Source organism: Anolis carolinensis, chromosome 2 (assembly GCF_035594765.1).
Source record: "Anolis carolinensis isolate JA03-04 chromosome 2, rAnoCar3.1.pri, whole genome shotgun sequence".
NCBI classification, from domain to species: Eukaryota; Metazoa; Chordata; class Lepidosauria; order Squamata; family Dactyloidae; genus Anolis; species Anolis carolinensis.
In genome coordinates, this window is record NC_085842.1 from 136356125 (window position 1) to 136383948 (window position 27824).

At 41.9% G+C, this 27824-nt stretch overlaps 1 protein-coding gene across 6 annotated transcripts in view; it reads right to left on the reverse strand.

Moving 5' to 3' along the window:
* rnf157 (ring finger protein 157) overlaps positions 1–17954 on the reverse strand; it is a 110802-nt gene extending 92848 nt beyond the window's left edge. The window contains exon 1 of one of the 6 annotated variants that reach the window (XM_062970629.1): positions 17500–17954. In XM_062970629.1, the coding sequence (XP_062826699.1) occupies positions 17500–17590 (91 nt within the window). In that variant the 5' untranslated portion in view covers positions 17591–17954. Of the gene's footprint in view, positions 1–17292; positions 17440–17499 lie in introns of those variants that run through there. The other 5 variants (XM_062970626.1, XM_062970627.1, XM_062970631.1 and 2 more) reach the window with 5 other exon arrangements.
* Positions 17955–27824: the final 9870 nt, after the last annotated feature.

Consider the following 27824-nt stretch of genomic DNA (forward strand, 5'->3'; position numbering starts at 1 on the left):
TCTGCAGGGCAGCAGAAACCTCTTGTGACTCCTCAGAACCTCTTGTGGAGGGATGCCAGCAGTCTCACTAATCTCTGGTTCCCAAGATTCATGATGGAGAACATTATAATCAACAGATATAATTCCAATAAACAGGATTTGGGCTTTCCCAAACTCTGGGCAACCGGGAGCAAGCCTGCATTAAGACTGTTTTGCCCTGGATCATCCTGGATCAATCCCATGCAGCATGTAGCCACCATAGGGCTAATCCATGTATCTCCTTTCTAAGCTATTTTCCCAAAGAGGTGTTAGCACTGTCACTGTCATTTTCACAGGGCTTTGTTTTGGGTTTCCTCAGGCTGGCAGCACACGTGTCTTTGTTGATGGTGTCCATCCATCTTTTCTTTGGCCGTCTACATGGTCGCTGTCGTACAATCTCCAAATGTAGTGCTGTTTGTGCTACTGATGTTGGTTCTCTTCTCATGATATGGCCGTACCACTGTAATCTTGCTTTTCTTGCTGATCACTTTTATTCCTAGTATATATGGCCAATCCATATATTCACCAACATAAATATTCAGCATAAATATGCCTTTAGATTACAGTCTGTGGTGGAAAAAAAGCAAAGAACTACTTGATAGGATACAAAGATGGCGCCCAGTGGTTGTATCTTCGTGGTGTCGAAGGCTTTCATGGCTGGAATCACTGGGTTTCTGTGAGTTTTCTGGGCTGTATGGCCATGTTCTAGAAGCATTCTCTCCTGACGTTTTGCCCACATCTATGGCAGGCATCCTCAGAGATCGTGAGGTCTGTTGGAAACTAGGCAAGTGGGGTTTGTATATCTGTGGAATGTCCAGGGAGGGAGAAATGAGACAAGTGTGAATGTTGCAATTGGCCACCTTGATTAGCATTTAATAGCCTTGCAGTTTCAAAGCCTAGGGGGGGAATCCTTTATTGGGAGGTGCTGGCTGGCCCTGATTATATCTTCATCTCTAGGTTGAAGCCATACTTCCTGAAAGAATTTCTTATCTGCATTATGAAGTGTCCTGCCATCTTCAAATATTTGCAAAATATTGCTGAATATTTTATTTAGTTCAATTTGGCTGATACTTGCCAGAGTCCTGCACTACCAAAAAAACAAAACAAAACAAATAAATATTTTATTTGTATAACAATGCTTATAGTTTTTTTGTTGCTGGTCCAGGCAAAGGCCAAGATAGTAACCCATTTACTGAAGATGACTAGTCCGGCTGCTGAATTTAATTTCAACCGTGGGACAAGAGGGCACAAAGTCCCTCTGGAGGGCTTCTAGGGGACAAGGCATATTACTGCAGAACAACTCCTACCATCCTCTGGAAAGCTGAAGGACATTTGCTATACCTAAAATAGCCACTGCTGCTGCATCTCAGTGTTCATTTGAAAAATGAGGACAATACTAAGGTAATTGCTAGGTCATATTTCAAAGGCTCAGAAGGCTCCATATAAATGCTAGCCACTCACATTATTTGGTAACAACAATAACACTAAAGGGAAAGAAACTGTATTATTCCAATTCCAAAATTATGTCTTGGGTAATATGTTATTGGAGGGGGAGTTTGAAGGAGAGGTAGCAGTCTGCTACTTCTACAAAAAAAGAAGCCAGTTACAGCTATCTGAGAGGCATTCATCCAAAGAGAACTAAAACCTAATTAAAGACGGTTAAATTATTGCGGGAGAGAAGATCCCTAAAGAAATCTACTGAGTTTGAGGTCATGAGGAATAAATGAGGTCGGGGAGGAAGGGGGAATGTCCAAAATGAAAGAAGTTTCAAAAATATGATGGCAACGTCTACAAAGAGAAGGGTCAAATTGTGTATGGCAGTGATCATGCTTATGAAAATCTGTATGTGTATGTGGCACGGGTGTCTGCTCACACAGACAACCTCCGGCCTCCACCAACAGGCTATAGTTCCCAGTGCTGGGGAGCCAAGTCACTCCCTCCCAGGACACTACAGGTTACAGCGAACACATCCCAGTGTTCCTTTCTCTCTCCATTTGCATGACCCCACCCACTGCCTCTCCTTAACCCTTTCCTACCCTTTTCTGTGGCACACAGCAAACAGAGGAATTGATCAGCAAATGAACATACTAGAGAAAGAGGTTTGGGGAGAATTCACCATTGCAGTGTTCCCTCACTACTTCACGGTTCACTTTTCATGGATTTGCTGCTTCACGGTTTTTCAATAAACTCTAAAAGACTATTATAAATCATTAAAATTACAATTTACAGCCTGAGGAAGGGAGGAAGGAGAAGCCAAAGGCAGAGAAAAGGAGCCCAGGAGGAGAAGGCGATTTATCAACACATGTTTGGTTGATAAAGACTTAAAATAGTGTATAACTACTAAAATAATGTATAAATATTAAAATATAGTGTCCCTACTTCACGGATTTTCACTTATTGTGGGTGGTCCTGGAACCTAACCCCTTTGATAAGTGTGGGAACACTGTATTTATAGAAGCTGTAGGGACTGAGATGTATAGTCCATTTGCAATATAAGAGCACTCTGAACCCCACCAACGATGGTTTTGGAACTGACTTGGCACACAGGGCCAAATTTGCATACTGTCAGGGTTTGAGGGGATTGCCCTGGGAATCTGGGAGTTGTAGTTCAGCCTTATCCAGAAAACACTGAACCCAGCAGATGACACATCTAGACCAAACCTGGCACATAGACCCAGCACGGCCAACTGTGAATACTGGCAGGGTTCAGGGAGGATTCATGCAACATTTTTTTTAGAATTGTAGTTCACCCACATCCTTATGCATTTTCTAATGGGAACATTCATAAAAAACAAAAGCAAATTTTTTTCTAAGACATAGCGTAACATATGACCAAACTGATATGATCTAGCACCCAAAAACAAACCAAGCCCTTTTCAAATAATGCAGGTACCCAAGCTAGTATCTAATAAAAGTCAGAGCCACAAGTTGGGCAAAACATATAAATCTGCAGAATAGCACAAAGGTCTTTTCTTTTTTGACTGAAGTGATGTCTTTGTGGGTTCCAGCCTAATGTTGAAAAGCCATCAGACAGAACATATTTTGAGTGAGGAGGGAGTTGCCTGAGATCTGTAAAGAGGAGCAGTTTAAACAGCTGTCTACACATGCCCTGCTTTGAAAATGGAGAGATTAGAAAGTCTGCGAGAGATCAGAAAGGGAAGGGTTTACGGTCTGGAAAACAGCAGGCAGCATTACCCAGGGAGCACTTTGTTCGTCAACAAGGGGACGATCAGGCCACGTGCCACAAGCTGTTCAGGTAATCCACTTAAGCGCAAAAATCTTCTTTTCCAAGAGACCCACATTGCTGTAGGCAATGTCACTGTAGAGAATGTGGAGAAACTGCAGGTATACATAAGATGGCAAATTCATGTTTTAATTTTTATTTGAGATTTGTTCTCTCTATGCAGCAAACATTAAGAGCCAGCCCAGTGAACTACTTGAAGGACTCGCAATTTGTAAAAGGTATTGTGTCTCATGTGACCAGCTTGATTCTTTTAGAAAGCCTGACATGATAAACAGCTCTTGTCTGCAGAATGTCACCACCACCAGATATTCAGATATTGGTTCTAAACATGGAGGTCCCACGTAGCTAACATGACTGATAGCTGATGATATATTAATTCCCTCTGTCTCTCAAGAAACATCTAGTTATTGAACATCTCAGTGTTTGGGTCAGATTCTAAAAAAAATAGCACTTAGTTAATTAAGATGAAGAATTTGGTGTGCCTACAAGTAATTTGTGAGTTACCTAAAAATAACTATGAATTTTTTTAACAAGGTGTGAGACAGTGTGACTTGCCCAAGTCACCAAGTGGTTTTCCATGGTCAAGTAGAGAGTCGAACACAGGTTTCCCGGAGTTACAGTTCAATACTCAAACCACTGTACCATACTGGTTCTTGAGGATTCACTAGAATCCCAGTGTCTTGCAAGGTATAAAAATCTCCCATGTTCACAGAAATGTTTGTGGGAGCAGAATTCAGGCGATTCTATAATAAGCAAATAGCCAATGCCAAAAAACACACATGGAGTGGAATGTGTTTTTTTTTTTGTAGCAGTAATCGTGGCAGGGGGCGGGGTCCAAAATACAATTTTTGTATCTAAAAATACTACCACTAACTACAAGCTCTTTTGGAGAAAATGCCACAAATTGCCTTCCACCTAGATCTACTTTTGTGTGGATTCAGAAGAAAATAATTCTGATGAACTTCTACCTTCCATCAGCTTAGAAAAAAATAATGCAAACAACTAAGATCCTGAGAGGGTCAAAAGTTTCAGTGAAGATCACGTCATGATATACAGCTTGAGTATCCCTTATTTATTTATTTACCCTATTTATACCCCGCCTTTCTTTACCCCAAAGGGGACTCAAGGCGGCTTACACATGGCAGTTATTCAACACATACAAATATTAAGCTTAAAATAAATAGGATTAAAATTAATACATATTACACATTTAAAAACATTACATACAATATTAAAATCACACTGTCCAGAAATCATAGTCTAAGGCTGTTCTGTAGTCATTGCACATATTCCAAATTTATTATGGCACTGCGCTATTCTCTGAAAGCCTGATACCAGAGGCAGGTTTTTACTTTCCTTCTGAAGGCTAGGAGGGAGGCTAATGTCACTAGGGAGGGAGCTCTACAGCTGAGGAGCCACCATTGAGAAGGCCCTGTCTCTTGTCCCCACCTAAAGCGCTTGCAAAGAAGATGGGCCTGAGAGCAGGGCCTCCCCAGACGATCTTAATCTCTAAGGGAATATACGTTCAGACAGGTAAGCTGGGCTGGAACTGTTTAGGACTTTATAGGCTAAAGCCAGCACTTTGAATTGTGCTTTGTAGCAGACTGGCAGCCAGTGGAGCTGGTGCAACAGGGGAGTTGTGTGCTTCCTATATGCCACTCTGGTGAGCAACCTAGCTGCTGCCCATTGGACCAATTGAAGCTTCCAAACAGTCTTCAAAGGCAACCTCATGTAAAGCGTGTTGCAATAATCTATACGATAATCATTATTTAAAATGTTTGGGAGCAGAAATGTTCTTTAATTTGATTTTTTCAGCTTTTAGACTATCTGCATATATATACATGGTCAGTATTATCCATAACATCCAAAGCTAGGTGGTGAAATCTGATTATGAGGGGCAGAGTTGTGTGTGTTTAGGGTCATCCTGGCTGATGAAAAAGATCCCAAAGTCCCAGATTTTGTTCCTGATCTTTCTTATTTTGTTTTGAAGACCCATGCACATTTGGTTTATACAATAATGTTTTCCATTAGTCCTTGGTACCAGCTGCTTTTTACGCCAGTTCTCAAGATCTCGATATCTTCATTTTAACTCAGTATAAAATAGGACAGAACAGGAACAAAATCTGGGACCTTTCCTTTAGGATGCATCCTATAGCACTCGCATGTTATGACATATAATATGTCAGAAGCCTTCCAAGTTCTCGTCTGGTTAAGATAATTAGCATCTTTCAATTTTGGGAGTCTTGGGAAAGAATAAGTTCAAAGCAGGAAGTGAGATTCCCATTGTGAAAATTGTGCTAATTTCTAGATAAAATTGACAATATGACACTCTGTGTATTTAGCATATCAGTGACAGCCAATATTCTGACTGTACTTTCTTTGATCGATACTAGGCAATTCTAGCAGAGTAAACATGCAAGGTTTACAAGAAATAGCTGCCTCCCCCTGTATAGCACCAGAACAAAATGAATTAAGAAAGAATATGTCGCTTGAGAACTCCCGTGATGAATTCAACATTTGCGTGTTTAGACAATATAGCAATGGTTAAAGTATGCAGATGAACCATTATCAGTCCCAACTAATGTTTAATTACAGAAAAGCTGACCGTCTACCATTTTTCTTTGCACACATAAACAATGCCATTATCCGCTCTCTAAATCACATCTTTATGCAGTTTATTTTGCTAATGAAATACCACCCTATTGTTTTTAAATAATGTATTGTGCCAGTATGGGTTATCTTTTATAGATAACTATTACCTGAGAAAGCACAAGAGCAGCAGTTATAATCAAGAGTTACTCCATTACAGCCCTTCATATTGTACTTTATAGATTTTCTAGAACAAGCTTTTGAATCCTTTTAGAAATACAGAGAAAACATCCCATAAGCTCTCTTCCTACTTAGGGCCAAACTCAACTGACCAGAATGCCCCTGCCCTCTGCCTCTATGGGAAACCTCAGCTGCCAAAAAGTCTGCATTGTACCAATGCGGCACAATCACAGCAGACATATAGCCTCTCCAGCCTGGCCAAGACTGTCATGGTTCATTAGACAGACAAAGCCCTGCCAGTCGCTGTCAGAAACATGGAGCTATATGGAAACTCCCATTGTGATGGCACAAATCCAGACGGCATTGAACTCCAAGCATTCTAGCCACAATATTTATTTATTTATTTATTTTATATACCATTCTTCTCACCCAGGACATGTCAGTGGTCGGAAAATTATGTTGAACTCCTAGAATACCCCAAGTACTCATTCATTAAGTTATGTATTAAAAGCCACTCATAATGTGCTGTCCTTTGGCAGAGCAAGCAATTGCACCAGAGTTAGCAATTATTTTTCTCTATCTTGTTACACCTACAGCCCAATCTACAAAGCCATATCAAAACTAGAAGTAACAGAAAATCACTTCTGTTTTCCTTTAGACTTCCCCACACCCACCTCGCAGGGTCAATATACTGAGAAGATAGTGACAGCAAAACAACTGGGTTTTATAAATACAGTAGAGTCTCACTTATCCAACATAAACGAGTCGGCAGAACGTTGGATAAGCAAATATGTTAGATAATAAGGAGGGATTAAGGAAAAGCCTATTAAACATCAAATTAGGTTATGGTTTTACCAATTAAGTACCAAAACATCATGTTATACAACAAATTTGACAGAAAACGTAGTTCAATATGCAGTAATGCTATGTAGTAATTACTGTATTTACGAATTTAGCACCAAAATATCACAATGTATTGAAAACACTAAGTACAAAAACATTGACTACTAAAAGGAAGACTGCATTGGATAATCCAGAATGTTGGATAAGTGAATGTTGGATAAGTGAGACTCCACTGTACTGTAATAATAAATTAAACTTTATTCATACCCTGCCACCATCTCCCAGAGGGACCTGGGGCAGCTCACAAAGCACTCGAAGGTGCAAACACACAAAATACAAAAAGTGCAAAGACAATACCACAAAAGCAATAATAATCAACATAAACAACACAAAACCCCCCTGGTTAAGATCAGTAAAATGCAACAATAGCTGCAGGTATAAAACAACTGAAATCAATATCAGTCTCATAAAGTGCACGGTAAAATAGTCTCTAGGTCTTAAAATATGTTCATTCTAAACATGGTCAAAGGCTTGTTGAAATAGCTATGTCTTCAATTGTATACCAAAGGCTTGGAGAATGGGGGCTAGGCTTTACCAGTGTTTTGACCCTTTCATAGCAATTTTGGGCCTAAAAATTTGCAGCGTTTTAATTTTTGTATACTTTTTATCATGTTTTTATCATGTTTTAATTGTTTTGTTTTTATAGTATATTTGTTGCTGGCCCTCGTGGCAGAATGTAAGCCACTCTGAGTCCCCTCGGGGAGAAGGGCGGGGTATAAATGCATGTAATAAATAAATAAATAAATAAAACCGTATCTATTTTCTAAATGGGGTTCAGAAGCCTGTAGGGAAGCCAAAACCAAAAATGGATTCAGGGCCCTCATGCAGCCCAGAGGCCACACTATCCTAGGATTAATGCTCTTTAATTTGTGCCTAAATTTACAACTGCACGCCAGATTGTTGGCACTTTTAGGGCTGAAAAGCAGCACAAGTAGGCTTCATTCTTTTCTCCCCGCCCTCATTCAAAGGTGGAAAACTGGAAACAATTGGTATGTTCCAGACAGAGGCAAGTTTCTACTGAAGATGACCACAAATGATTTATGTTTTAAAGCTAAATATAATTTTTATTTTTATGTTTAGGTCATATGTTATAATTTGGTTTTATTTGTGGGTTTAATTTCGTGTAGGTTTACTGTGGGTTTGGGGTGGGTTAGTATTGTTTTATAATTTGTATCTGTTGTTCACTGTTTTCCCAGGTATTGAATAGCTGCCTTTTTTGCTGGAATCTGCCCTGAGTCTCCTCAGGTAGATAGGGTGGAATACAAATAAAGTTGTTGTTGTCGTTGCTGTTGTTGTTGTTGTTGTTATTTAAAACAGACTGCCTAGTCCAAAGAACCATGCTAATGTCAACTAAGCACCAACAGAGTAAGTTAGCAACCAGCAGGATGCCCACCCCCTTTGCCTACACCTCAATAATTCCATCATATTTATTTTGATTTATAGCCTGTCCTACCCTGAAGGCCCGGGGCAGCTAACAAATTCAAAGGTCAGCAAAACAGAATGAGATTTATCTAAGTCACTTATATTTCCCTAGCTTTATAAATCATGGAGATAATAAGAAACCAATCATACATGTGCCCATGCCCACCCACTGGAAAAGCCAAGAGAATGGTTGTCTGGTTACCATCCATCTCAATGTGGCTCTCACCGCTGCATCCGATATCCCTTAACATGTCAAATCTGTCACATGCTCCTACTTTAGTCTCCAGCATTAGGCTAACTAACCCCTATATCCAATCCATTCATGGTAATTTCAGAAGCTTCAACAGTAACAGAATTTAGAGCCCAGAAACTACCAGAGGCATTAAGGATAGCATTCTGGATCACAGGAAGCAACTTCTAAAGGACAAAGAATAAAACTAAAATCTTCATACATTGCAACAACCACATGCTGATTGTTGCCTGTAAAAAATCAAAATGGTTTTAGTTCGGCATATCTGCAAACCTCCGCCCGCCCAATGAACCTGCTGATATTTCATGGTCTTCTCCCAAAGGCCATATTGTATGTTCTACCACTAAAAATGGCTAAATTCACTGGAGATATGGAATGGGGCCTTTTATGTGATAGTGCTCTTATCTATGGAATTTCCTCAGAAAATCAGATAGCTCTTTCATTCCTCAGTTTCTAGAGGACAGCCAAATAATTCTGTTCAAGGTAACATCTGATGGTTTATAGCTGTTACTTTGTGCTCTGTTGTTCAATGTTCTTCTACAATATGTAGTTTGTAATCCATCCTGATGGTCTCAAAGTAAAAAATAAAAAAAGCCTGTCAGTATTTTAAGTAAAAACATAATGTTCCTAAGATGTATTTTTGGTCAACTAGAAATAACAAGAATCTGTTTTATCAATACAATGCTTATATCTAAAGCTACGATTTACAACTAGGAAAGCTCCTGACACTTCAGAACATCAGCTCTCAAAATCCCTTACCCTTAGCCTTGCTGACTGACACCTTTGGGGTTTATAAGTGCACAGACATTTGTAAACACAGAAGAACCACACTTTTGAACCAGAGATCTAAAAGCTTGCCACTTGTGAGAAATACATCTTTGAATATCTAAACTATGCAAGTACAGCACATTAACACCACTTCAACTATAATGGCTCAAATCCTAACAGCCGTTAGGATCATGGGAGTTGAAGTCCAAAACACCTGGAGGGCATCATAGAAGTACTGGTGGTGCAGCTGGTTAAACCGCTGAGCTGCTGAACTTGCTGATCAAAAGGTTGGCAGTTCAAATCCAGGGAGCAGGGTGAGCTCTCGCTGTTAGCCCCAACTTCTGCCAACCTAGCGGTCCGAAAACATGCTCATGTGAGATACTGCTCCGGCAGGAAGATAATGGCGCTCCAGGCAGTCATGCTGGCCACATGACCTGGAGGTGTCTATGGACAATGCCGGCTCTTCAGCTTAGAAATGGAGATGAGCACCAACCCCCAGAGTCGGACACAACTAGACTTAATGTCAGGAGAAACCTTTACCTGAAAGTACTATACTTTGACAAGGGTACTAGAACTTTCTAATAGAGGATTCAAATTCTTAGAGCCTGGATATCTGCAAGACTCCCTCCTCCAATATAAGCCTGTCTGAAATCAAAGCCCATAAGTAGAGATCCAGTTACATACAGTTGGTGAGTAAACAGGACAGTTTTCTCCATTGCACCACCCCATCAGTGGAATTCTCTCCATAAGAAGGCAGGTAGGCTCCACCCCTTTGAGGTGTCTCCTACACCGCCATATAATACAGATTATCAAAGTGAATAATCCACATTATCTGCTTTGAACTGGATTATATGAGTCTACACTGCCATATAACCCAGTTCCAAGCAGATAATCTGGATTTTATATGACAGTGTAGAAGGGGCCTGAGTTTCCAGTGAACACTTTGCTATTTTACTTGGTTTTTGGATCTTAAAAACAGGAGTGCTTGATATGGCTGTTTTCTAAACCATTTGTCTGGCCTTACAGCCATTTTGAGCAAGAAGTTTTAATTGATGTTTTAAATTATTTATTTAATGCTTTTTTAAAAAAAATTACCCCTCATGCATTGCCTCTGGAGCTCTGATTAAGAAGAAATAAAGAAATACCATTTAAAAAATAAAGTCCTTGCTAAACTACAACAGTCTATAGGCAAGAGCCATGGATGTTAAACCAGTATCAAATTATTGTCAAAGGCTTTCATGGCCAGAATCACTGGGTCCATATTCCAGAAGCTTTCTCTTCTGACGTTTCACCCACATCTGTGGCAGGCATCCTCAGATGCTTCACAGCAACCTAGCAGCAAATAGCTCTGCTTGTACACAATAGATACACTCAGAATAGTGTGGCCAATACTCTACAAAGAAAAACTCTATTGGGCCCAAATGGAAAAATGACTTCAACTGCAATATGTTTTGAGTCACTGACATACCCGCACTCTGGGGGTGGAAAATAGCCTGCAGGGGCTACAACATCAGGTCCACCCTATAAACATTTGGAATGTTTTTGGAGTACAATGCAAAGAATCCCAAAGCCAATATGTCCATTGGTCATACTGCTGAGGGATTCTGGGATTCACAGCTTAAAAAGTAATTTGACCAAGCTCTGATCCCATAAATTTCAAACTGTATGAGGGAAGCTTCTACTCACCAAACATTCTTTCTTTTCAGTCAGCAGGTCCTGATCATAAAACAATCATGGCTAAAAAGGAGATAAATCCCAGAGCAATAAAAGAGATGAGTCGCCTCAACAGTGGTCCTGCTACCAATATGCCATCCTCTTTTTCATCGTGTCAGAAGCCACTTGAGAACATACTGCAAGTCGCTTCTGGTATGAGAGAGTTGGCCGTCTACAGAGACCCTGACCAGGGGACACCCGGATATGTTAGTTGGGAGGCTTCTCTCATGTCCCTGCTATCTAGAGCTGACAGATGGGAGATCACCCCTTCTCGCAGATTCAAACTGACAACCTTCAGGTCAACAACCCAAACTTTAGGTCAGCAGTTCAGCTGGCACAAGGGTTTAATCCACTGCGGCACCACAGCTCATGCCATCCTCTGAGAATGTGGAACTTTGAGTAACAGTGAAACATAATTTCAATGTCTGACCAAAGAAATGTTTTGTTCGTTTGTTTTTGTTTGGTTTTTTAGGGGGGGGGGAGGAGACAATTATAATCTCTTTAAGATGATGAATCCCTCAGACAAAAATACAAACTACCTTTTATCCAAATTGGAGGAAAAGATATTGCTTAAATGTCAACAGCCAGTCAGATGTCAGCAAACTAATTCTAACTGTTTGGTTTGCTGGAAAAACCAAGCACGTATTTTCAATACAAAAAATGAGCTTATGTAAGCAATGACTTTGAAAATATCCTTGCTGGCAATTTAGTAAGTGATTTAAGGAAACATAAACACTGATGACTCTTTCTTTTATCTGAAGTTCCTAACAGACTAACAAAATTATCAGTCACTGTTAAATATCTCCTGTGCCTAAGGAATAATTTTCAAAGGTAAAAAGACATTATTTCATCATTTCATTTTCTAAATATCTGATTTATATGAGTTAAGATTAGATCCTACATCTATTTTTCATGTAACTTTTATAAAATCAAAGGAATTCCAAAATGATGCCAATGGTTTAAAAAACGGGTCTTCACGTCAACTTAAGAACTATCAAGGCTGTGTCGCAAAAGCAACTGATTGGACTGTATTTAAAGATTATTTGAAACAAGAAAAAATGAAAATTATAATAGAAACATAAGTTCTTTTGTCTTAATTTGCAGACTTGAAAGAAGGGATGGGATTTTTCGATTAGAAACTGAAAGTCAATAATAAACTCAACACCTCGATGAAAGAGATTGGAAGCCAATAATTTTTCTATTTTTAAAAATTTTATCCACTTTTTTATTTTAAGTCTGGTTCGGTAGAACCATTATTATCTATACTTGCAAATAATATTAAGTGTTTTGCCTTTTTTTTTTTTTGGTGATTCGGTATGTGTTTAAAAAAAAGGGTCATCAGAAATCTTATTCTGAGCAAACATTAAATCGGGGTTACTATCAAGCTTGTAAGTAGTTCAGCATAACAACGCTTTGATCAGGATCTCTAACTGCTGCATACACTCACTGTTAGTAACCAGACAGAAAACGATAGTCATGCAATCCCGTATTCTATGCACGCCTATTTGAAAATATTTCCCATTGTGTTCAGTGCCACTTATTCCCCATCAGGTACATGTAAAAAAAGAACTGCCATGTTGCAACTAAAATATGAAATAGAATGAAAGGCCTTTTCACAGACACAGTTATAGCATAACGATTTCATTTTAATTGTCATGGGTATGCTCTAAAAATACTAGGATTTGCAAATTGGAGAGGATCTAGACCAGTGATTCCCAAACTCCGGTCTTCCAGATGTTTTAGGTTTCAGCTCCCAGAATCCCTACCATTGGCCAAAGTGGCTGAGGCTGCAGGGAGTTGAAATCCAAAATACTTGGAGGGCTGAAGTTTGCTCGTGCATGCTCTAGAGCAGCCGCTTAAGCGGCTGAGGGGGGAAAGGAAAAGGTCTGAGGCCAGGACTAGTGGAAGTTGAAGTCCAAAACACCTGAAGGACCGAAGTTATCCCATGCCTGCTCTAGAGCTTCATGGCTGGGAATGTTAAATGCCCCTCTCTATACTGCGCATCCTAGAATTCCACAGAATGTTGTCATGGTGGGACCATAGTGCTGTAGTTTGTAGTGTGAAAGGGCCCTGTGAAACAACATCAGAAATGAATTTAAAATGAGCCTTCAACTCTGGGGTGGCATATCTGGAAGTAAGCCTCACTGAACAGCGCAACACTAGGGAAAACATTTGTTGGAGCCAAAATTCCAGGTTTTTTCCAAAGATTCACTCATATGCGTTCAATTATATTCCAGGATGCCAAGTAGAATGACAAATGCAAAATTGAATGAAAAAGAATTGTAGTGACATTTTAAGTATTTGCCAGATATTTTAAGAAAATACACTTTAAATTTTGAGGGGACATGGGCTCAAAGTAAAGATACTGTGAGCATACGCAGTGGCTAGCGGTTAGGCCTGTGTTGTGCCCAGTACACCTTCCCAGCATCACCTTGCACTGGCACACATTTAAACCCAGAATCTCAATCCATGACTGATACCAAATGAGGGGCTCCCTCCTGGGCACACAAAAGACTGGGCGACTTGGAAGGTGCTGAACAGACTGTACTTCAGCATCAAGAGATGCAGAGCCAACCTTCAGAAACGGAGACATAAACTGGAGTCCACGACACACGAATGTGGAGAAGAGCAAACCACAAAATACCTACTACAATGCAGCCTGAGCCCTGACACATGCACAATGGAGGACCTTCTCACAGCAACACCAGAGGCACTCCATGTGGCCAGCTACTGGTCAAAGGACATTTAGCCTAATGCCAAGTTTTTAACTTTGTTTGTGTTTTTAAATACATTACAACTGTACCCTTGGTTTGCTTCTGACACAATAAATAAATAACCACTCATTTCCAGAGTGTAAAGCTAGAATATTTCTGAGAAGAAATCAGCCTTTGACTCCAGAGGACTTTCTTTGGAGAACAGAAACAAAGGGGTTAGATCCCTTTCTGAGCATCTCAAACCACAAACCTCTTTTGTTTTGCATTACACCATCCCACTGGGAATTAGGTTTTCAAAACATGTGATTAAAAATAATTAAAAGAGACATGGCTTTACGTGCCACCTCCATGGTGGAAAAAAAGGACGCCTCCCTTCCTCAAATTCTACAACAACCCTTGGGAATCACAATAGTCAAAGCAGTTTAATAATACTCATAAACTGAAAGGTTTATTGTTCTGGAATATTGTTCTGCAACATCCACTGTAAGTGCATTGCTCAAAAACATGTTCCATCACTGGAAATGGGAGTCACTTGCAAGTAATCATGCAAAGGACATCAGACATAGGGTTCTGTCCTAGAAGTATATTTTATTCATAATGAAGGGTTCTGTGAGACTGTATTTATTTATTTATTTATTTATATATTTACTGTTCTTATATCCTGCCCTTCTCACCCCCAAACGGGGACCCGGGGCGGCTTACAAGCTAGGGCAATAATTCAAAGCCAGATCCAGACAACAACAATATCAGTAAAACCCAATATTATAAAACTGTCAAAAACATATACACATCAATTAAAATAGTCTTTCAATTACAACATATCAAACATATCAAAAGTATCAAAAGTCTAGCACCAACTGAACTTTGTAAACATTGAACCACTTGCTTCGCCGTTCTTCTGTCATACTTATGAGTCATATTAATCCCTAAAGGCTTGCTTAAATAGCCAAGTGTGCACTGGATCGGACTGCCACCACAGTACTCTTAGCAAATGGGATACAGAGTGAAACAATTTGGCTGGGTATATATATATATGAGTTAAGGATAGCACAACTGAATGCAGCATTGTCACTGATCTTATATGCTCTGATCCTGTGCATTTACTTGCCTCAGCAAAGGCAAAAGAAGATAGTGAAGAGCAATCTTAATTTACCTTTTAAATTTTAAAAATGAGGGTGTTTAAGATCATTTCAGGGGGTGCTGTGGTTTTTAACTTTGAATTTGATTTAATGTCTTAACTGGGAATATTTTAATACTATTTATATTTAATCCTGTTTTAATGTTTATATATTTGTATATTTTAAATGGCTATGCTGATGCTTTAATGTTAAGAGGCTTTGAGTCCCCTGCGGGGGAGATAAAGAGGGGTATAAATATAATAATACCTTGTATTCTCTAGCTCACTGCTTCTTAAACTCTGAGTCCCAACCACAAATGGGATCCCCTTAGCTCAATTTTGGGGTCCCAAAATTTGGCAGCAGTAAAGGGTTTCTGCCATCCATTTAGATGAATCTGTTAGCAACAACATGCAGTGTTTACAGTGGACTCTGCAGAGCATGCTTCAGCTGTACTCCACAAGAAGGAAAATCAGCCTGTTTAGCAAGCCTTGTAAATATTGATTTGTTATCAGTAAATGTTTGGTTTTATACCTATTTTATACACTTATATACCTGGGATCATGTAAAAATCTCTTGGGTGGAAAGGGATCTTGAGTGGAAAAAGTTTCAGAGACCTTGCTAGAGCCTACCTGACAATCCCCACTATTTCCAACTCATATATGGGGTCGATGAGAGCTGACATCCAACATATTTAGAGGCCACCAGATTAGAGAGGGATGAGGAACAGAGTCATAGAATCATAGAGTTCGAAGAGATCTCATGGGTCATCCAGTCCAACCCCCCGCTAAGAAGCAGGAGAAACGCACTCAAAGCACCCCTGACGGATGGCCCTCCAGCCTCTGTTTAAAAGCCTCCAAAAAAGGAGCCTCCACCACACACTGGGGCAGAGAATTCCACTGCTGAACAGCTCTCACAGTGAGAAAGTTCTTCCTAATGTTCAGGTGGAATCTCCTCCCCTATAGTTTGAAGCCATCCTAGTCTCCAGAGCAGCAAAAAACAAGCTTGCTCCCTCCTCCCTATGACTTCCCCTCACATATTTGTACATGGCTATCATGTCTCCTCTCAACCTACTCTTCTGCAGGCTAAACATGCCCAGCTCTTTCAGCCACTCCTCATAGGGCTTCTTCTCCAGACCCTTGATCATTTTAGTTGCCCTCCTCTGGACACATTCCAGCTTGTCAACATCTCCCTTCAACTGCGGTGCCCAGAATTGGACACACTGTGATTCCAGGTGAGGTCTGATCAAGGCAGAATAGAGAGGGAGCATTATTTCCCTGGATGTAGATCAGGCATGGGCAAACTTCGGCCCTCCGGGTGTTTTGGACTTCAACACCCACCATTCCTAACAGTCTACTGGAAGTAATGCCTGATCTAGACACTAGACTCTTATTAATGCAAGCCAAAATCCACACTTGCTGGTCTTCTAACTCCCTTGTAGCTAACAGCACCAGTCCCATTGCCTTCTTCCTTCAGCATTATTAGGTGTCCGGTCTCTATTTTTTCCAACAGCCTGATGATGAAAACTGAGCCGGGAATGCTTTTCCAGGCTTGGGAATTAAGTCGCTAGAGGAAGCTTTACTGGCGTTGCTTGCCTATCTGCTGCTACAGGGAAGAAAATCAATGAAAAGTGACGCAAAAGTGAAATATTTCAACAGCAGGAAACCAGAGGAAGTTCTTGACAGCCACGGAAATCCCAGTAAGTCACAGTATGCAAGTCACTGTTTTCCTGGGCAACGTCCTTGCAGACGGCCAATTCTCTCACTCCAGAAGCAACTCAAGTTGCTCCTGACACAAATAAAAAAACTGTTTTCAAGCATCTCTTCCTATTCCCTTGCAGAGAGGGAACCCAAAAGATGGCAGAGAATGAAGTATATTAGACACTGGCGAACTTGGGTCCTCTTTCCAGGTGTTTTGGACTCCAACTCCCGCCATTCCTGGCCTCAGGCCCTTTCCTTTTCTACCTCAGCCGCTTAAGCGGCTGAGGGGGAAAAGGAAGGGGCCTGAGGCCAGGAATGGTGGGAGTTGGAGTCCAAAACATCTGCAAGGAGGGCCTAAGTTTGCCCATGCCTAGTATATACCATGCCTGATCTAGACCACATACCCATGCAATATACCCTCCTCTACAAGATGGAGACAGGCATGTTTGCTGAGTCTTGTGGGATATATAGATCCCTCTCCCACCCCGCCGCCGCCCTTTCTTGCACCAGGCACCATGTGTTGCTTCGACGCCCCATCCATGCATCCCGCCATCGCACCGGGATTGGAGGGGGCGGCTGTGGCAGGGTAGGGCCTTGAAAGGGCGGGAGCGAAGCCCAGGAGGGGAACCGGAGGCCAAGCGGGAGGTCAGCAGGGAAGGGAGGGGAGGGTCTTTACCAACAAGCATGGTGAGGCCATGAAGGGCGCCGCTCCCTCCTTACGAGACGCCAAGGCTTCCCACGAAGCGGAGGAAGAAGCCGAGGCAGCAAGCCGCATTGGGACGGAGTTCCTTCCCAGGCAGAGAGAGGCAGGCAGCCCGCCCGCAGTCACACTGCGCCTCCTCTAGCCTCCCTCCCTCCCTCTCTCTCCCTTTAAAAGGCTTACCGGATTTAGGAGGATATCTGTAGATGGCATGCGAGGGGAGGCTGTCCACCTCCTCCTCGCCGGCGTTCTGCCTGCTGCTGAGGGCGCCCATGCTGCTCCCCGCGCCGCAGAGGGCATCTGGGGCAGGCAGGAGGCGGAGGGGCCCAGGAGAAGAAGGAAGGCAGGCAGGCAGGCAGGCAGGGAGCGAGAGAGGGGGCGGCACCTGGACCTCCCCCAACGTCGGGCGGGAGCCGAGGGACTCCTGCTACCTCTCCCGCTCTCTCTCTCTCTCCGTCTCAGCGGCGGGGATGCCGCAGTGAGTGGCCCGCTGCTGCCCTCCGGGGGTGGCCCTGCCTGATGATGCCGCTCCTCCTGCTTTGCTGCTGCTCCGGAGCCAGGCTCAGCAGCCAAGGAGGAGGCGGAAAGCATCTCCCGCCTCCTCCTCCTCCGTTCCCTCCTCCCCGCATCCCTCCTCCTCCTCTTCCTTTGCCAGGGGGCTCTCGGTGCCTCCTCCTCTGCCAAGGGATCCCCAGGTCTTTTGCCTTCCCTGGCCGGGGGAGAGAGCTGGCGCCTCCCCGAAGGGCAGCTCCTAAGGATCCCAGAGAGCATGGAGCCAAGGCGTTTCAAGGAAAGGAGGGGGGAATCGGAGGGATGAGCTCCCGTCCGTCAGCTCCAGCTCCCCATGCAGGGACATGAGAGAAGCCTCCCACAGGCTGGCCTTGAGGCTCCAGTTCCTCCAAGTTGCTACTCACGAAGAGTACTGTAGTTCCATAACGCAAAATACAGTAGAGTCTCACTTATCCAAGCCTCGCTTATCCAAGCCTCTGGATAATCCAAGCCATTCTTGTAGTCAATGTTTTCAATACAGTAGAGTCTCACTTATCCAACGTTCTGGATTATCCAACGCATTTTTGTAGTCAATGTTTTCAATATATCGTGACATTTTGGTGCTAAATTCGTAAATACAGTAATTACTATGTAGTATTACTGTGTATTGAACTACTTTTTCTGTCAGATTTGTTGTATAACATGATGTTTTGGTGCTTAATTTGTAAAATCATAACCTATTTTGGTGTTTAATGGGCTTTTTCTTAATCTCTCCTTATTATCCAACATATTCGCTTATCCAACGTTCTGCCGGCCCATTTATGTTGGATAAGTGAGACTCCACTGTATATCGTGATACTTTGGTGCTAAACTCGTAATTACAACATAACATTACTGCCTATTGAACTACTTTTTCTGTCAAATGAGTTGTATAACATGATGTTTTGGTGCTTAATTTGTAAAATCATAAGCTAATAGGCTTTTCCTTAATCCCTCCTTATTATCCTAGATATTCGCTTATCCAAGCTTCTGCCGGCCCATTTAGCTTGGATAAGTGAGACTCTATTGTAATTTGGAAATCAGGCTCCATCAATAAACTTTAGTGGACAGATCAACTTCAGTGGACACTCATGGGGATTTGGTTAATCATTTAAAATTAATGAGTAAACCAGATTTTTTTTAATCTGAAAAATTTCGGGTGGGGGGGGGGTTGAACCCCTAACCTTAGCTACAGCCCTGGGAGGGATGAGCTCCCATCTGTCAGCTCCAGCTCCCCATGCAGGGACACGAGAGAAGCCTCGCACAGGCTGGCCTTGAGGCTTCAATTCCTCCAAATTGCTACTCACGAACAGTACTGTAGTTCCATAACGCAAAATAATTTGGAAATCAGGCTCCATCGATAAACTTTAGTGGACACTCCAGACAGATCAACTTCAGTGGATACTCATGGGGATTTGGTTAATCATTTAAAATTAATGAGTCAACCACGTTTTTTTTAATCTGAAAAATTTCAGGGGGGAGGGGGGTTGAACCCCTAACCTTAGCTACAGCCCTGGGAGGCATGAGCTCCCATCTGTCAGCTCCAGCTCCCCATGTGGAGACATCAGAGAAGCTTCCCACAGGCTGGCCTGGAGGCTTTGCTACCCCCAAATTGCTTCTCGGATTGGGCCCATTTTCTTTCTTAACAGCTTTAACTCCCCAGTGGCGCAATGGGTTAAACCAGGCATGGGCAAACTAAGGCCCGTGGACTGGATGGGGCCCCCCCAGGGCGCTTACTTCAGGCCCTCCTCATTTTCCCTTTCCTCTTGGCCCACCGCCTCCTCATGGCAAAAAGATAAGGGAGGAACACACACCCTCAGGAGCGCTCTCGGCCACCCTGTGGCCCTCCTTCCCCTCCCGGCATAAGGACGGTGCAAGTAGCTCCATCCTTATCCTGGGAGGACAACTTGAGGAAAGCACGAGGTGGCTGAGAGCCCTCCAGAACCCCATCAGCCGCCTTCTATCTCACCCTCCTACTGGTATGATGCCAAGAGGACAGCCCAAGGATCGGGGAAGGAGGATGGGGGGGGGGGGGGAGGATCAGGGCAGTCACCAGATGTCCCACTTTCCTCCCAGCATAAGGATGGGGCAAGCAGCCCCGCCCTTATGTTGAGAGAACAACCTGAATATGACCCAGGCAGGACCGTAAGGTAAGGTAAAGGTTTCCCCTGACATTAAGTCCAGTCATGTCTGACTCTGGGGGTTGGTGCTCATCTCCATTTCTAAGCCGAAGAGCCAGCAGGACTGCATGGAGCACCATTACCTTCCCGCCGGAGCGGTACCTATTGATTTACTGACATTGGCATGTTTTCGAACTGCTAGGTTGGCAGAAGCTGGAGCTAACAGCAACCGTTCACATTGCTCCCGGGGTTTGAAACTGGGACCTTTCGGCCCTGCCCATCCCGTTCCTGGCCCCACCCTCCCTGGGGCCCTCTCTCTCCTGGGCCTGCCCCACCCAGTTCGTGCCCAGCCCCCCTCCCTCCTGACCCGACCTTCTCGGCTAGGCCCGCAATGCCGCCCCAAGGCAAAAAAGGTTCCCCATGTCTGGGTTAAACCCTTGTGCCAGCAGGACTGCTGACCAAAAGGTCGGCAGTACGACCTTTTGGTCAACAGTCGTGCTATCAACTTACTTCATTTGCTGCAAATTGAGTTCAAAGTCTACAGCAGTGGTTCTCAACCTGTGGACCGCAGCCAATGGGCTGCGAGAATGAAAATCCGGTCAGGGAACCCCCTTCCTCTTTATTTATTTTATTTTATTACTTTTATTTCCACTCCTTTCCGTAGAGCTGACCATTGCATTGGATAGACCATATCAGCTCTAGATTATTAAATATGGTTTTCTGAGGGCGAGCAGATGGCAACTACTGGATGACATAACTTCTGTATCAAAAACTAAAGCTGATGTGGTCTATCCAATGCAATTTTCTGAGTCGGCACCCCAAATAATCAAATTGAATCTAAAGTTGACCAAAAACTGAATCATGATCCTTTAGTACTCATGTTGGAGAGTGGTCCCTGGTCAAGGTGGTCCTTGGTCAAAAAAAATGTAGTGGGCTCAGGCAAAAGCAAGTTGCTATCAACTTTCCTAGTTTGTGTGCTTATCTTTATTAACAACCTTTGCCATCTTGGCCACACACTGATACTGCCTGGCCATGTATATCCCAGTTTTCATCTGAAGTATTGGAAGGTACAGTATCCCTGTGTTTTTAAGAATTCAATTTAGAGTGACTCATGTTTGCTCTGGCCGGGTTTGTCAAGAAAAACAAATCAAATAACAGTTCCCTGCCCTTTCATGGCCCCTGCAAATCTGCTGCCTCATGATCAGAAATCCCATTGGGACTTTTGTTCAAGGACTGGGCTGCATAGGCTGCTATGTGTTGTGCACCATTACTTAGAAGGAAGACCCTCCTAAAGATTTCTGTCTGCCTACACAAAAGTCAGCCCATCCTCCCAGCTTGCCTGCAAGATGAAGGTCTCAAGTCAGACACCGCCTGGAAAGAATGAGGGCCCTGCATTAGAAATGAATCATCACAGACACTAAGGGCCCTTCCAGACAGGCCCTATATCCCAGGATCTGATCCCAGGTTTTCTGCTTTAAACTGGATTATATTAGTCTGCATTGCCAGATAAAACCTAGGATCAGATCCTGGGATATAGGGCCTGTCTGGAAGGGCCCTGTGTGTTGGGTCTGGAGCACCTATGAAGTAAGATAGCTAGCTAGCTAGCTAATAGACAGATAGATAGATAGATAGATAGATAGATAGATAGATAGATAGATAGATAGATAGATCTTATGTATAGACAATCTCTCAGTGGCTGTTCTCAAGTTGTGGAACTGACTTCCACAGCCAGCAGAAGGAGAGCAGAGAAGGACTCATCCTTGCCTATATGGAAGGGAGTTTTGCAGCCTGGAAACAACCATAAAAAAGGGTCTGCATCGAACATTGCCTGTGAGAGTGTTGGGAAAGACCAAACTCCACTGGGATTTGGTTCCAGGAATCTCTGCAGATGCCAATATTTGGGGATGGTTAAGTCCCACTGCATACAATGATGCAGAAAATTGTGTCCCTCATATAAAATCACAAAATCATAAAATTGCTTTGGGGAATTTTAATGAATTATATTTTCAAGCCACGGATGACTGAATCCACGAAAGTGACATTTGTTGATACAGAGGGATGACTGTATTTGCTTACTTTTAACAATGTAAGAAGGTGGTTTGTTTTTGCTCTGATGCTGGGCAACTAGAAGGAAACCAATTATTAAAGAATTTGGCCCTGGGAGGGGCGGAGGAGAATTCTTATGACCTCACAAATGGGTGATAGGGTCATATGTCACCCATTCCTGTTTTAACACAAATGAACAACTGTAATATGTTTGCTTTGCAATAAATCTTGTATATGTTTGCTCAGAAGTAAATATTATTGCATTAAATTAGACTTAATCCTAAGGAGTGTGCATGAAATTGCAGCCTTGGGGTGGCAATTAGATTGTATACACTGAAAGCCAGAGATTAAAAATAAAAACCCAACAATGCATTCAAGGAAAATATTCCACAAAGGTTTGTCCTCCCCTGTGATCTTTTTCTAAAAATGGAACGTTGTATTGCTACAGCTTCTTCCCACCATGTGGCCGGCTATTCAAGCCTTATTGAAACCAACTACGTACAGTGGCCTATTTCCTCCCCTCTTCAAGCAGGAATAGGAGCAGACTGAAGTTTTGTCATCCTTTCAAAGAATTTGCCTCTAGTGACCTTGAGATCTGTAAGCTCTTGCTCAGCTTTACTAAAAAGTGTGTTCCCACCGATACCTGTGAGGCTTTGCTGTTGATGTGTGCCTTAAAGTTGCTTTTAACCTATGACAACCCTGAGGAAAACCTATCACCAGGTTTCTAGGCAAGGTTTGATCAGAAGAGGTTTGCTATTGCCATCCTCTACACCTGAGAGAAAGCTATTTGCCCGAAGTCACCCAGTGGGTTTCATGGAAGAGTAGAGATTGAAGTTCTGGCCTCTAAAGTTGTCATCCAGTGTTCAAACCACGGTACTGTGCTGGCTCTGTTTTTATCACAAGCACATTTACTATTCCAAAAAATAGACACAGGCTATATTCCTGTATACCAGTGATAGGAAACCTGGGGCCCTCTAGATACTTTTGGAGTACAGCTCCCAGAATTTCTGTGCGTCCAAAACATCTGACAGAAGAAATGCTGTTGTTATTGTATGTATTTAAGTCATTTCTGACCTACTGTTGGGTAGGTCACTGCACAAGTTTTTGTGTCATCAAGTTTCTAGTCCTCAATGTGTAACTGGACTAGAGACAGGGCTGAGGGATTTCTTCCCTCACAGAGTACCATGTTTCCCAAAAGGGCTTTGTCTTTGTCTTTCCTGCTAGCCACTGTCTCCTCCCCCTTTGGTGGTGTAGTAATGGAATTTCTGTGAGGGAACTTCCTCTTAAGTTTAAACTGTCCTGGGTTGATCATGTGGCCTACACTATTTTAAGGTCTCTTCTGCTTTTCCTTTCTCCCTATGAAAATGCACATTTTGCTTCTCTCTAGGCAAAAGGTACTGTAGCTGCAGGGATCTTTTTACTTTTTACCTTCTTTAGAAGATGTGATTTAGTAAGCTAGTTAGCTTCAGGATCTTTTCTATCAATAATGTATTTCTTTTACTTCAATAAATATTTTTGAACCAAAGTTCTGACTCTGCAATCCTGCGCCATTCTAAGGAATAGAAGCTTTTCCCTTCTCACCACATGTAAATTTCTGCTGGTTATGGAGTTTACTCCTGGTACTCCGCTCTATTTTGCTGGAATTGCCCCAATTGAGGATTATTTTTGAGCCTAACAGATCAGATTCCCCAACAAAGACTCTAAGATGAACATATCACAAGGCTGTATTGGCAAGATTATTTGAAAGGAGATTTCCATTGCTTTCCTACAAGGCTGAGAGTGTGGGACCAGCTCAAGGTCATCCATTGGGTTTTTGTGCCCAAATGGGAATTCAAATCTTGTCTCCCAAAGTCCAAGTCTGAGTCCAATATTCAAACCACTACTCCAGGCCGGCTCTTTATAAATAATAATAATAATAATAATAATAATAATAATAATAATAATAATCTTTATTTATATGCAGAGGAGGAGGAGGAGGAGGAGGATCTGATCCCAGATTATCTGCTTTGAACTGGATTATACAAGTCTCCACTGCCAGATAATCTGGAATAAGATTATAATCTGGGATCAGATCCTGGGATATAGGACTGTAGAAGGGGTAATATTGACAGCATTTGATGGTTTAGGGAAAAGCTCTTAGAGTACCTAGAGTTAACATAGACTGAGCCAATGATGTGTTTTATGCAAAACGTGTGCTATACAATGCTGAACTATGATCTTTCTCGTTTTGTGGCTGCTAAAATAAGACATGGATTATAATTGAATCCAGAATGATGCATTGTTTGCTGGCAAAATATTGTGGAAGTCCAAAATATCTGATGGCAGGTGTGTAGCTACAGGTTGGCAAAATTAATGCATTGCCCTTCCCCCATAAAAATTCTGTTCCCTGAGAGAAGTTTCCCTTCAGTCCTCAAATATCTAGCATTGCAGAGAGTGAGTTTTAAATAAAAATACCTAGTTCAGTTATATTGTGCCTTTTCCTCTGATAACACTATGTTACATGATTTTTGTTCCTGGGTTAGAAATGTCATTTCCTAATTGCTTCTATCATAAATGTGGGAAAAGTTTATTAAACCACACAATCTTTGTTTTTGCAGGACATCCTGCAGCATATTTTTCTTAGTGTTTCAATGAATATCTCAACCAGCCACAAAAATTAAGCATAACAACTACTTTCAAAGTAAGTATGGCACAATTAAACAGAAAATAACACATTCAAACCAGGAACATAAATTATTTCAAATGTTACATAGTGTATTGACATCCAATGCAGTTTACAATTTCTTAAAACAATCTGCATTAGGAACTGTTCAAAACACATGTCAATTAAGAGGAACAGGATGGTGTAATTATTTGAAAGTTGGACTAGGACAGTGAAGACCAAGGTTTGAACCCCTTTCAGACATGTCAACTCTTGGGTGACCTTGGGCAAGTCACACTCTCTCAGCTTCAGAGGAACTTAAGGGCAACCTTCCCCCCAACAGATCTGAAAGCCCTGTGATAGGGCGTGTCATGCTTTGTCAGCCTTAGAGGAAGGAAATGACAAATTAAATCTGCTCAAAAACTGTGATAATTATTTTTTTATTTATGGGTTGCCATAAGTTTAAAAATGTCTTGAAGACACAGTGATTAAATACAGAATTAGTTTGTTATAGCCATAGATGCATGCTCCCTCAGGGGCAATATCTAATTGAAGCAATATCTAATTTGTAACCTTGAAAAACCTAGTGCAAACAACTTGCATTGGAGATGCTAAACAAATGACAATAATTACAACTAGAGCCCACTGCAAAGGTTTCCTAAATTAGGACTCAATTTGAATAATTGAAGATGCTCCCAAAAAAGTAAAAGTCCGCATGATTATGACTGTGCAAAGGTAGGCAAACAGCTTTGGAACAATTTGGGATTCAACAGTTTGAAATGTCTCATGTGTTTACCAACCATTTGCCTCATACTCCTTGCTGTGACTGCTCAACAAGCCACAGATGCTGCTTGAAAAGCCCAGGAACCATTGGAGGAATTGAACAATTTGTGTCTGCCTCCTGTGCTATTGATCTGGAAACAGATGCACCGAGGCCAGGCAGAGCTGATGTAAAGCTGAATACAAATGAATGCAGTCTGTTTCCCTCTGTTATAGTCATTTAAGACTGAAATCTTAAACCCAGGGTGGGAATCATAATGTTGTCAGATGGTTGCTCCCAGCAGCCTTAGCTAGCATAGCCAATAATGGAAGATGCTGATAGTTGTGGTCCAGCAGCTTCGAGAGGTATGTTAGTGATGTGGTGAATCCACTCTGGATTTAACTCCAGATTTCAAAAGAGCTATTCAAGGTCTGAACCTATTGTAGAATTACTTGATAGACCAGGGGTCCTCAAACTTTTAAGGCAGAGGGCCGGTCCACAATCCTTCAGACTGTTGAGGGGCCAAATTATCATTTGGGGGGTGAAAAACGAACAAATTCCTATGCACACTGCACATATCTTATTTGTAGTGCAAAACAACAACAATAACAATGAAATAACAATACAATATTTAAAAATGAAAATAATTTTAACCAACATAAACCTATCAGGATTTCAATAGCAAGTGTGGGCCTGCTTCTGGCCAATGAGATAGTCAGGGTTAATTAGGATTGTTGTTGTTGTTGTGTGTCTTCAAGTCATTTCAGTCTTTGGGCGAGCCTAAGTCCAAAATTATTTATTCATTCATTTACTACATTTATTTACTACATTTATATCCCACCCTTCTCACCCCGAAGGGAACTCAGAGCAGCTGTATGTACATACAATATATTATATTATTAGCATAGCACAATATTAGCATTATACTATATTGAACTATACCACTATACTGTAATATTATATGTAATATATAACATAATAATTAATATTATTATATGATATTATTGTTAGTATTGTATTGTATAAAATGATAATATTATTATCAATATTATATGTATATACAATATATTATATTATTAAAACTGATATAAAAATATTATATTATAAATGAGGGCGAGGGCCAGGTAAATTACCTTGGAGGGCCGCATCCGGCCCCCGGGCCTTAGTTTGGTAGACCATCAATGGAGATCAAAAAACACAAGACATTTTCCCTTTAGAAGGAAGGGAAAACTCAATTTATGAGTATAAAAAGGCTGTGTTGGAGGAGGCAGCTGTCTTGTTATTAAAATATGTTATTATAGTGGACCCTCATTGAGATTTGGCTCCTAGACCCCTTCAGAGATACCAATGTCTGTGAATGCTCAAATTCCATTTCCTTGTATAAAATGACAAACAACTGGAATGAGTTGGAGTTCTCTCTGTAAAATGCTGGGAGGCTTTAGCAGGGAATGCAGATCCATTAGCATAGCGCTCAAAGCATAGGAAAGTCAAGGTTAGCATTTTGGAATTCCCCCTTTCCCCCAACATTTTCAAACCATAGTTGGTGGAATGTGGATGCAGAATGTGTGTCTATGAAGGATTGACTGTATTGGTTAGAATAATAGAATCATAAAGTTGGAAGAGACCTCATGGGCCATAAAGTCCAACCCCCTGCCAAGAAGCAGGGAAATTGCATTCAAAGCATCTTTGACAGATGGCCATCCAATCTCTGCTTAAAAGCCTCCAGAGAAGGGGCCTCCACCACACACTGGGGCAGAGTTCCACTGCTGAACAGCTCTCACAGTGAGGGAGTTCTTCCTAATGTTCAGGTAGAATCTCTTTTCTTTCCTATATTTGAAGCCATTGTTCTGCGTCCTAGTCTAGGCCAGCAGAAAACAAGCTTGCTCCCTCATCCGTATGACTTCCCCTCACATATTTATACATGGCCATCATGTCTCCTCTCAGCCTTCTCTTCTGCAGGCTAAACATGCCCAGCTCTTTAAGCCGCTCCTCATTGGGGTTTTAAATGTTGTCTCCTGGTTCCTAAAGGCACTTTAGTAAAAAAAAGGCCAATACAAGACTAGAAAAAAATAGGAAATTAACCATACAGTCCAGAGCCAATAGAAGTCCTGTGTTTCACCAAACAAAACATGTTGGACCACATCTTCATGGACTGTAGCGCTCATCAACTGACGTAGTTTCTCAAAGTGTTGTTGAAGGCTTTCATGGACAGAATCACTGGGTTGCTGTGAGTTTTCCGGGCTGTATGGCCATGTTCCAGAAACATTCTCTCCTGACATCAGGAGAGAATACTTCTGGAACATGGCCATACAGCCCAGAAAACTCACAACAACCCAGTAGTTTCTCAGAGTTTATAAATGGAGATGTCTAGTACCTACATTCACAAGCAGTTTCCCATCATTGTAGTAGCCAC